The following is an 11,903-nucleotide window of genomic DNA, read 5'->3' on the forward strand; positions in this document are numbered from 1 at the left end:
AGCCAGTCTTTCAGGTCCTGAAGCAGCAAAACAGCCCCAGACCATCACACAACCACCACCATATTTTACTGTTGGTATGATGTTCTTTTTGCCCAGTCTCTTTCTTATGGTGGAGTCATGAACACTGACCTTAACTGAGGCCAGTGAGGCCTGCAGTTCTTTGGATGTTGTTGTGGGGTCTTTTGTGACCTCTTGGATGAGTCGTCGCTGTGCTCTTGGGGTAATTTTGGTTGGCCGGCCACTCCTGGGAAGGTTCACCACTGTTCCGTGTTTTCGCCATTTGTGTATAATGGCTCTCACTGTGGTTTGCTGGAGTCCCAAAGCTTTAGAAATGGCTTTATAACCTTTTCCAGACTGATAGATCTCAATTACTTTCTTTCTCATTTGTTCTTGAATTTCTTTGGATCTCAGCATGATGTCTAGCTTTTGAAGATCTTTTGGTCTACTTCACTTTGTCAGGCAGGTCCTATTTAAGTGATTTCTTGATTGAGAAAAGGTGTGGCAGTAATCAGGCCTGGGTGTGGCTAGAGAAATTGAACTCAAGTGTGATAAACCACAGTTAAGTTATGTTAACATGTGGGGCAATCACATTTTCACACAGGGTCTTGTTTCTGGCCAGCGGTGAAGGTCCGGGCCAAGTCACTGCTGGCACAGTCCTCTGGGAGATGCAGGATTCAAAGTTTCTTTGGTTCTAACCTTTGGTTGTGTTGGAACAAACACGTTGTCCAGGCTTCTTTCAGAAGGGTGTTGCTTTCAAAGTTGGCTGGCTTCCAGCAGCTCGGGGCGGCTTCTGTCAGTCTGTGATGTTGTGACTTGTCGAATAAAATCTCTGGCTACACTAAATTCTTCAGCTAGGCTTCAGTAACTTAAAAAAAGAAATAAATATTAATATATATTTATATTAAATATATATTAAATATTATATTTAAAAAACTTGGGAAAAGGTTAAACTGTGAACAGAAAGAAAATAGAAATACATATTAAGAAACTAAGGTAAAATAAAACAACTGTTGAGCTCAGTGAAACTGGTTTTGTCAGCTTGCCAAAGGAGGAAGACTTTCGGGTGCTGAGGAAGGCTTTTGTGCTGAAAACTCTTTTAATTTAAGTTTTTCGTGCAAAATATCAAACATCGCTATGGCCACTAAAAATAGTGATAAAAACATTCAGGGAAACAATTTAACCCGAACTTATTTCTACAGATCATTCAGTCAGTTATCTGAGACTTTTCATTAACTTTAACACACATTTTTAACACTGCTAATAAGTGGCAAACAGGAAGGGGGCAAACACTTTTTCACACCACTGTATATAAGTCCATATGCAAAATATCAGTTTCTATTAAGTCCGTTTTATCATTAAACAATAAATATAAATTGGTATGGTTTTAAAAGCGGAGGAGAAGAGAAGTCGGCGATATGTGGTGTGTGATGCTGCAAAGTTGGCTGGTGCAGGACTTTAGAATTCTACCACTAACACACCCAGGGCTTTTTTCTGATGTTGGTAGATTTGAGTGATTTTAAAACCACTGACTGCTCTATAACAATTGCTTCTCCAGTGGACACAAGTGTGCTGATACAATCGCGTTCTTTAAAGTCATGTTCATCAAATCTCAGATTAAAGTCCTTAAGTCCATTTGCCAGGTCAGCGATATTGTCAAAGGAGCCACAGGGAATGGTACTCCCACTAGCCTTCTCTTGCACCCTCACCATAGTCTTAATCCCCTTCCAAGCAGATTTAATGCAGCCAGACGCAAAGTTATCCTCTACTTTCTTTTTGTAGTTGATTTTTGCCATTTTGATTTCCCGTTTGACCTCCCTATTGGCCTGCATTCTCTCTCCAAAACACCTCCTGTCTGGTGAGCCAGCTTCTTCTGATTTAAGCCAGGGTTTGTTATTGGGGTATATATTTACAGCAGCCCTAGTAACATAGGTCTCCTCACAAAACTGAATGCAGCCACTAACAACATCAGCTAGCTGGTCAACATCATTAAAGGCAGTGTTTTTAAACAATTCCAAGTCGGTGCATTCAAACTTGAATTGCAGGCGTTGAGTGGATTCATTTGTCCATCCCTGAATTGACAACTTTTTCCCTTTGTAATACTGTTTTGTATGACAGCAAAAGGAGTACAGTGTGTCGCGATCAGCCGATCCAATCAGGGGTCTGGGGAAAGCTCTGAGGGCGATTGGGATGGTGCAGTAACATAAATCCAAAGTTTTGTTTTGTCACGTGGGGCAGTCAACATGCTAAGGGAAGCTGAGAGACATATCGAGTTTGCACTTGTTAAAATCCCCCAGGATGAAATGGGGTACATCCAGAGAACGTGATTGGAGATTGTGAACCACGTGACAGATAGCATCTTCTCCTTTCTCAACATCTGCCCTGGGGTGGATATACACCATTGATATAAAAATCTGTGGGAACTCCCTTGGTAGATAAAAGGGACATACAGACACAGTCAACAGTTCATTATCTGTCGTACACAGTCTTTCCTGTACAATCACTGTTTTACACCAACAGCTATTGATATACACACACACACTCCTCCGCCTAGATATTTCTCTGTGATGGAAGGATCTCAGTCCAGCCTCAGCGGTGCATCGAAGCCATCCACAACCAGGTCATTATCTCTTTCATTAAGCCAAGTCTCAGTAAGGGCCAGAATACGTCTCCCTCTGCAAACATAGACAGCGCACATTTGCCTGTAGCTCATCGGCTCAAGGGATTGAACATAGGCAAGAACTATGCTAGGAAGCAGGATGTGGGTTAGTGCCTGTTTTCTCAGCCTTTGTGGGATGCCCCCTCTTTTTCCCCTCTTCCTAACTTTATCATTATGAAGATGCTGGTGAGGTTTTCTTAGCCATAGTCATTGCTGGTGGGCAGCGCCATCTTGATTGGAGTACTGAAATGTGTTATTTCCTCAGAAGACTGTGGGTCTGCACAATTTTTATTTTTTCTTTGCACTATGTCATGTTGTTCTTGTTTGGCAGTCCAGCAGCCATCTTGGATCTTGCACCCGGAGTCATGAGAGTTGCACTCAGTTAATATTCACCACTTGTTTTTTAATAGCATCATGTAATTAGATTTTCATTAATCGCTTTGCAAATCATATATTCAATGCATCAATTAATTAACTGATCATTATTAACCACTGAAAAAAGTGTTAAATTATTCCAGTGACACCATGTGTGGTCTGGATTCCAAGGCTGAGAAACAGCCATATTGTGTTCCAGTGTTATGTGTTTCTTTTGCTCTCACTAAAAGGAAGCGGATTAATGAAAGCTGTCACATATTAAACACAGGATGAAATGCATGCATGTATGGTGTTTAATGTGCTGACCTTGCCAGTTTGTCAGTCTCTGAGACTGCTTGTGGTGTTCCGTTGCAATGGCCAGTGTATTGAAGAAGACGAGCATGATCACCCACCAGTAGAACAGTCTGGACTTCACATATACTCTGCATTTACGGCGTAACCAGCGATTCCACTTACGAGCCAACTTACTGCACAAAAAGGGAAGAAGGACAAGTTGAATTAAGAGAAATAGTGAGTCCTCATATGGCCAGTATGAAGACACTCACTAAAGAACAGTAAAGAAGCATGATTTTTCAATGACTTTGATGACCTCCATTATTTTTTCACATCTCTCTAAAACTACCACTTTAATTATGAGATCAAATAAGACATTTTAAATTTTGTCACTGACACAATTGGGCCTTAGTGACACAAGGGTATACATATGTAGTTTGCACACCCTTTTTAAATTTGAATTCTATGAAATTCCTAAAAATACATTTCTGCTAAACTTTAATCTTCCAAAAAAGCCATAATGTAAAGACAAGCTCACTACTGACTAGTAATAGATGATCAGCTGCATTGTGTCCATTTTGCTGACACTTCCGGTCTCTGATCCTCCATTTTCCGTGGTGAGCAGGCCTGATGAAAACACACACACATCATAGGTACAGTTCTATAGTTAATGTTAGAAATCAGTGTTCATATTCTGTGATATTATCTGTTACGAAATGTCTCAAAAAGCTAAGCAGAGCAGATCTGGATGAGATTTAGATCAGCTAACTGGATTTTTATTAACATCTGCAATGTGCAGAGTGGTGCATTTGTCAGGCCTGCAAACTCAAATGAGTTGAAAAAGATGACAGTCTCCAAGCACCCCCAGCCCTCTGTTAAAATGCTCAGCCGGTCGACAAAAAATTAACCACAAATTTTTTTTTATTACTAATTAATCCTTTTCAGTAATTTTTTCAGCAAAAACGCAAACATTGGCACATCATTATAAATTAATAAAATAATTTCAACATTAATATAATATATTGGGTTTCGGACTGACGAACAAAACTGACTGACTGACAAAACAAGTCATTTTTGGCCTGTAACAAGATTTCGAGTGCTTGTTGTCCAAGCTTAGCCATGTGCCTCTTTGTTAACATTTTTTTTCCTTGAGCACTTCTCTCCTTCTCTCTACTGCACTTAAGGATGGCTGACAGTGAAATTCCACTGACTGCATCACATAGCATCACGATGCACCAAACAGACAGAAGTAATAGGTTGTGGGATTTTACATAGAAAGCAATAGGCATGGGTATTTTATCACCTACATTGCTTTAAGAAGTGAGAAGCTGGCATCTCATAGAAAATGAATAGGGGCAAACTTGTCTTCACGACACATCACTTTCAGGGCTGTTGTTTCACCAAACATAGCTAAAGTTAGCTCACATTTACTAACGTTACTCAGCAACATTAAAGTAACAGCAACCAAAAACAAAGGGATTCATCTCAGTCCAAATCCAATGTTTGGACCCTGTACAGATCTACAATAAGGTTGCATTTTTGATGTACACTTGTTAGATAGTTTACTCTGGAGAGTGAAAGAAAACATGGTGGCGGGGGCAAGGGTATTTTTGGTAAGCTTATACAGAGAAAGAAACATACAGAGCTCTTGAGTGGTCATAGAGAACCTCCAGCACAACAGACCAGCAATTGTTTATCAGAGTGTTGATTTATTGGAAACATTAATTCTGAATAAGAACTATGAGTTAACAGTTTGAGTGAAGCATAGATACTGTATTATATAGATATTTACTATCATAGTGTCATTGTGCTTTATTGTCATTGTAAGCTCTGGTTGTGTCTGTGTTTTTCTTGAGGTTGGTTTGTAAAACAAACAACCAGCGGTGGTGCTGATACAGCGAGTTGAGAGCTGCAGTTTGCCCGGTAAACACACCAACCTCTTCGGCTGTCACAGTCCCTCCTGCCCGGCTGCTGCTGCTCCTCCGGAGCCGACTTCGCTGCCGGAGTGTCTCTGGGCTAGGCAGAGTGGACAGGCCAGGTGTCCGCAGGGCGGGCTGTCCCTCTGTATATAGGCTACACGACATGTGCGCACAAATTAATCAAAACGTGGGAACGAATTGTATCCCAGATGCCCACATAACCCTGGCCGTTGTTGGCCTGAGATAGTAATGTCAGCATTCTATTCATAGCATTTGACAAGCATTGGCCCATAGGCTGATTTCTACTAGTATGTGCTCTATTTCAAAAGTCTCAGATTAGGTAGGCTTTGGGTCAGCCCACTGCCTTTGCAGCCGAAACAACACTGAGCGCCACTCTTTCACCTTTTGCTAGGAGCAGACGAGAAGGAGAGACGCTTGTTTTCAGGTAAACTGTCACTTGAAACTAACTGACGTGAAATAGCTATTTTGTTAATTCTGTGACATTTAATAAAGTAGCTAAGGCACAACTTAAGGCACGTGCCATATACTTTAGCACAGGTGAAGAGCCCAAATGGCGGCTCATTACTAAACATTAGCCAAGTTTAGCTAGCTAGCCAGCTGTTGTTGTGCTATTCCCGTTGGTGCCAAAAACCCCGTTCACTGGTGACACATTGGCGTCAGGGGGGCACAGTTGGTCTGAAGCCAGTGATGCTCTTCATGCCGCTCCAGACCTCTTGTTAGAATAAAAATGTACATAAGTTATCCCATTTATGTTTTGTTCTTAGTAGCCTTTAAAGTACACAGCAATGCTGTGTGTATATGTGTGTTATTAAACTTGTGTCTGTGAGATTAACAGGAATGCACCCTGCCATACCGACAGGGCAGGCTGACACCGCACCAGATGGTCTCATGAGTTGTGGCTGCCATCAAGGCCGCTCTCACGAGATAGACCTGACAACATCACTTTGTTTATTTTCTTATTGTAGTAGTATATACTTCCCCCACCCTTTAGAAAACTATGTAACAGGGAATCTCCTAAACTGAATAAAAAAGAGGAGGCTGCATGGATGCACTTCAGAGTGAGTAGGAGATGTAACTGAATGCATCTATGCTTACTCTCCTCGAGTAAAACTTAAGTTAATGCCTTTGTCTTTCTTTCCTTGTATATGATTTAAATGTTCTAGGTATCTTGAACCTGACATTAACTTGGTCCTTCGAGCCGGATTCCAACATATCCAGAGTTTCCAGTGGACGCGGAGGATTCCAGGAAAGTCTGTGCACAGCGGCCCCCTAGGTGGGCTCCAAGATCCCTTTGAGAGGAACTGGATTTCCTCCTCGTTGGCTGGAAACCGAGGATTGACGGAATCTGGAGGAGTTAGACGAAAGGCTGAGGACGGCGGAGTCCTGTCGCTGACTTAAATTCCGTGAGTAGGTTTTAAGTTAAAAACCTGTGTGACTGCGGCTGTTTAGCGCGTCAAAAGAAAAACCTGTGTGACTGCGGCTGTTTAGCGTGTCAAAAGAAAAAGATGTGACTGCGGCTGTTTAGCGCGTCAAAAGAAAATCCTTCGTGACTGCGGCTGTTTAGCGCGTCAAAAGAAAAGCCCTGAGGATTCTAGACCCTATCAGGCAAGAGAATAATTTGGGTGGGACGGTGGAATCCCCTTTTAGTGAGACTAAAAGTTAAAACTCCATGGAAATTAGTAAGGCTCCAAAAGTGTGCGAAAAAGACGTCTGTAAATAAGTAAATAGGAGTGTGGATGATTGTGTGAGTGAACGGAGACAGAAATACCATTTGGTATTTTTTTTCTCATACCAAAACAGTGTGAAAGAAAGCAATAAACCTTACAGGAAGCAAAGGCAAGAATTCTCCACTCGAAAGAGTTGAAGTGAGAATTACCTGGAAAGGTATTTTAATTATTGCCCCACTGATAACATCCCAACGTTTAGAACACCCTAGGTGTTAACCCAGCGTTGGACCAAAACACATAAAAACAGCTCCAGTATGGGCAAGAGTCAAAGTAAGCCCAAAACTAGGGAGGATTTACAGTGTAAAGATTGGAAGTATATAGAAAAACAGGATCCTGATAAAATAAAATATTTGGATAAATGGGTAAAAGATTACGGGTTTAATGGTAAACTAAACGTCAAAACAATTAAGCTACTACAGGAAACAATACAAAACAACACTAACAAAGATCCTAAAAAGATGAAAAAGTCAGGTTATGAGGAAACCAAATATTGGATAAAAGTAGCTGAAAAACGTGAAGCTGGAGAAAGAGACAGAAAAAAGAGGGAAAAAATAGGAGAAGTGGATGAGAAAACTGAAAAAAAACAACAAGTAATGTTTCACAGACAGGAGGATGATGAGACAGGGCCGGTAGGAAGAAGGGCAGAACAGAGAAATGAGGAAGGTGCCTCAGGGGGACCTCCTCCTACAGCTCGACTATACCCTGATATTCCCCAAGAAGAACCCCCTGAGTATGATACCACGCCTCCCAGAGCACTAAGATCAACCCGAGGTACTGCAGGCCTCGGATGGTCTAAGAAATTGGGAGCAGTTTTGTCCCCAACTAGTCCTCCAGCCATTGATACAAAAGTAGCAGATGAGTATCCTATGATACAAGTAGCTAATCCAAACACGAATGAAGGCCAACCACCAACAATCCTTGTTTATAGAACTTGGAACATGAATGATGTTAAAAAAGCCTTAGAGGGCATAACTCCATACAAAGAAGATGTCACGCAATTTGTAATTGACATGGAAAATGTGCGAAAATCCTATCATCTAAATGGACAAGAAGTCCAACAAATCTGGATGTGTGCTCTGGGACCAGATTGGCATAACGTTAGAGGAGATTGGAATCCTCTGAACACAGCAGGTGACGGTCCTCTTCCATGGGACAGCCAACAAATGGCAGTAGAAGTAAATGGTCTGGCAACCAGAGCCACAGCCAGGTTTAAACAAAAAGCAAATTACACTGAGATAGGCAGAGCAAGACAAAAAGACGATGAAACTTTTGATGACTATAGACACCGCATGACTACAGTGTTTAAAATCCATTCGGGACTAATTGACGACAATAATGACCAAGGAGCTTACCGACAACAGTTGAAAAATGCTTTACATATGGGCTCAAAAGACGCAATCAGAAGCTGGGTGCAGAGGCACTACATTGGACTGTCTACTGGTACCCTTGATGAGTACATTAATCATGCTTTGCACGCAGAAAAAGTTGCTAAAGAAAAAAAGAAAAAGACAGTAGGAACGTTTTTTGGTGAGGAAGAGACTGAGGAAGTGTTTTACCATGACCAGAATAGAGAGAGGGGGAGAAACAATAGAGGGCGTAGATTTCATAGAAAAGGACAGAGAGGAGGCAGAAGCAGAGGAGGTTTTGGACAGAGAAACAGACAGAGAGAGAAGCAGGGTGTTGGAACTGTGGGAAAGATGGACACTTTGCTGTAGATTGTCCAGAGAATAAACAACAAGCATGACTAGAAGCTAATGCTACTCAGACACCAAGATTAGATGACGTCAGTGATCATGATGAAGTTCTAATAAACTACCAGGACTTGCTTGCAGTACATTTTGAGAAACCGATGGTGACTTTATGTGTAAATGGAAAACCAATTGATTTTCTTTGTGACACAGGAGCATGCAGAACAACTTGTAAGGAAAGTTTCCCTAGGGCTAAATCTAGTAATAGCAGTATTGCAGTACGAGCAGCAGATGGCAAATTGACTCATGTGGAAGAATCTGAGCCAGTCTGGTTGAGGGATCCGCAGGGACAGTCATGTCAGATATCTGTCTTGATGTTCCCAGAGTGTCCAGTAAATCTGTTGGGACGAGATGCTTTGTTTTTGTTGGGATTAGCTCTTGTTCCTACATCACAGGGAAGGATAGAGGTAAAGAGAAAAGCAGAACTAACCCAGGAAGACATCTTTGTCTTAAAAGGTTCAGGGCTACCTTATTACTACTATTCTTTAGATGTCCCAAATAAACCCCCCCACACGACACTGCAACTGCATTAATGACAGAGGGAAGACAAGTTATTTCCAGACCACAAGACAAAATGGAGGAAGGAAATTTGCATGTCACTCTATGGTTCAAAATCACTCCAGGACCGGACACAGAATATGAAGCAAAATTAGACAGAGCAACACCTGTTAAAATCACAATAGATTACATTTATTCGGATGCAGAAAATACTGCCGTTGCAGGTGTAATCATACCAGATAATTTAAAACCACTAAACAGGTTGTGGCTTCCATCCCATATTTCGCTGTACAAAAATGAAAACTTGCAGTGGAAAGACCTGGGGAAGCTGGTTCAGCAAGCCAAAGCGGCAACTGACTGGACAGCGACCTCCGTCAACAACACATGGACAAGCGCGTCCACAGGCCTGACTAAAAAGCACTGTTTTGGTCAGTCCAAGTCCAAAAGGCGTGCACCTCTGTGGTGCTAGTGTAAAAATTGACATGTGTTTTTACTCAGGAAGAAGAAAAGCTAATTCAAAGTGTTCCTGACTCATTATGGTCCAAGGGACCAACAGATGTAGGGCTAGTTAAAGGAGCATTACCTGTCCAGATTAGAGCTAAGACAGAATACCGTCCTTGTGTGAAACAATATCCACTGAAAGCAGATGCACGTGAAGGCATTAAACCAGTGATTGAAGATCTGATAGCTGCAGGAGTCATTATAAAGTGTGACGATTCACCATGTAATACACCAATATTTCCAGTAAAAAAACAAGCACCCTCAGTGGGTTGGCGAATGGTACAAGATCTGCAGGCTGTAAATAATGCTGTAATACAAAGAGCACCTTGTGTGCCTGATCCGCACACCCTTTTGAACTCATTAAGACCAGATGCTAAAGTCTTTACTGTAGTTGACATCAGCAATGCATTCTTTTCAGTCTCAGTTGACAAAGATAGTCAGTTTTGGTTTGCTTTTACTTATGAAGGTCAACGTTATACATATACCAGATTGCCCCAAGGATATTGTGAAAGTCCCACAATATACTCACAAGTGATGAGTGCTAGCATGGCTAAGTTCCAACCCCAGGAAACAGTCAAGTTTTGTTGTATGTAGATGACATACTTTTAGCTTCTCCAGACGAAGACATTTGTAAAAAGACTCCATAGCACTGTTGACACATTTAGCTGAGCAAGGCCACAAAGCAAGTAAAAATAAGTTGCAACTGTGCAAAACACAAATAAAATATTTAGGTCATAATCTTAGCTCAGGAGGAAGAACAATAATTGAAGACAGAAAGACAACAATCTTAAAGGCTCCAAAACCACACACAAAAAAACAAATGAGTTCACTCTTAGGGTTAACGAATTACTGCAGGTGTTGGGTACCTAATTATGCTGAAATAACTGCTCCACTCCAGAAATTAATGTATGATGAAAACATTAAAATGACTACTCCATTGAAATGGACAGAAGAAGCAGAAAATGCGTTCTGTACTTTAAAACAAACTCTCGTTTCCAGTGCAGCTTTAGCATTACCTGACTACAGCAAAACATTTGTGCAAATGGTAGACTGCAAAGGGAAATTTATGACTTCTGTTTTGACACAACAGCATGGCGATAAGATGAAACCTATAGCCTATTTCTCCTCTAAATTAGACAGCGTAGCATGTGCCCAGCCACACTGTGTTAGAGCGGTGGTGGCTGCTTCTATGGCAGTAGAAACTAGCGCTGCTATTGTGTTATTTCACCCACTGGTGTTGAAAATACCACATGCAGTTTCAGCGCTGCTGCTGCAGACAAACATGACTTTTCTGTCTCCAGCGAGACATCTGTCATGTATGGCTGTGTTGCTTTCACAATCTCATTTAACTATTGAGCGATGCACAACCCTCAATCCAGCTACGCTTCTGCCACTTCCTGATGATGGACATGCACATGACTACCAGGAACTTGCTGAACAAACAGCAAAAAGCAGACCTGATCTTACTGATCAACCTTTAACAACAGGAGAAACAATTTATGTTGATGGCTCTTCAAAAAAAAATTATCTAGGAAAAACACAAACAGGTTATGCTGTAGTGACCAAAGATAAGATATTAAAGGCTGAACAATTATCCTCACACTACTCTGCCCAAGCGGCAGAGATAGTGGCTCTAACAGAGGCGTGTAAATTAATGAAGAATAAAGACGCTACTATCTATACAGATAGTCAATATGCTTTTGCTACAGTCCATACTTTTGCACAGTATTGGCAAAATAGAGGAATGATCACATCCACAGGGAAACCAGTAACACATGCAGACCTCTTATCTAACCTGCTCAAGGCAGTAGTGTTACCAAAACACCTCGCAGTTTGTAAATGCGCAGCTCATACCTCAGGGACAGATCAAGTATCACTAGGGAATGCATTTGCAGACAAAACAGCTAAACAAGCAGCCGAGGGACAGATAAAAGTGCTTATGCTGACCTCGGACACTGTTATGACTGATACAACACTCCAAGACATGCAACAACAAGCACCACAGAAAGAAAAGGATTTGTGGGTAAAACACGGAGCACAACTACAAAATGACATCTATGTATGACCAGAGAAAAAACCAATCCTTCCACACAACCTATACAAATGGGCTGCAATATTGAGCCATGGTGTTACACATGTCTCAACAGGAGGGATGGTGGGACAGATAAAACAACATTACACAACC

The 11,903-nt window shown here is 41.5% G+C and overlaps 2 protein-coding genes across 3 annotated transcripts in view; one reads left to right on the plus strand and one right to left on the minus strand.

Moving 5' to 3' along the window:
- The window catches only part of LOC122861584 (dihydropyridine-sensitive L-type skeletal muscle calcium channel subunit alpha-1-like), a 147,575-nt gene that overhangs the window by 94,332 nt on the left and 41,340 nt on the right, over positions 1-11,903 (minus strand). For both annotated transcript variants that reach the window (XM_044166206.1, XM_044166216.1), the window contains 2 exons: positions 3,850-3,931; positions 3,338-3,498 (listed from right to left, as the gene is read on the minus strand). In XM_044166206.1, coding sequence (XP_044022141.1) covers positions 3,338-3,498; positions 3,850-3,931 — 243 coding nt within the window. The remainder of the gene's footprint in view (positions 1-3,337; positions 3,499-3,849; positions 3,932-11,903) is intronic.
- Positions 7,213-9,221, plus strand: LOC122861595. Its single transcript, XM_044166226.1, has 2 exons — positions 7,213-8,602; positions 8,663-9,221. Exons 1-2 carry the CDS (start codon positions 7,226-7,228, stop codon positions 8,684-8,686), a joined length of 1,401 nt encoding a protein of 466 aa, XP_044022161.1. The 5' UTR covers positions 7,213-7,225; the 3' UTR covers positions 8,687-9,221.

Source organism: Siniperca chuatsi, linkage group LG2 (assembly GCF_020085105.1).
Source record: "Siniperca chuatsi isolate FFG_IHB_CAS linkage group LG2, ASM2008510v1, whole genome shotgun sequence".
NCBI lineage: Eukaryota > Metazoa > Chordata > Actinopteri > Centrarchiformes > Sinipercidae > Siniperca > Siniperca chuatsi.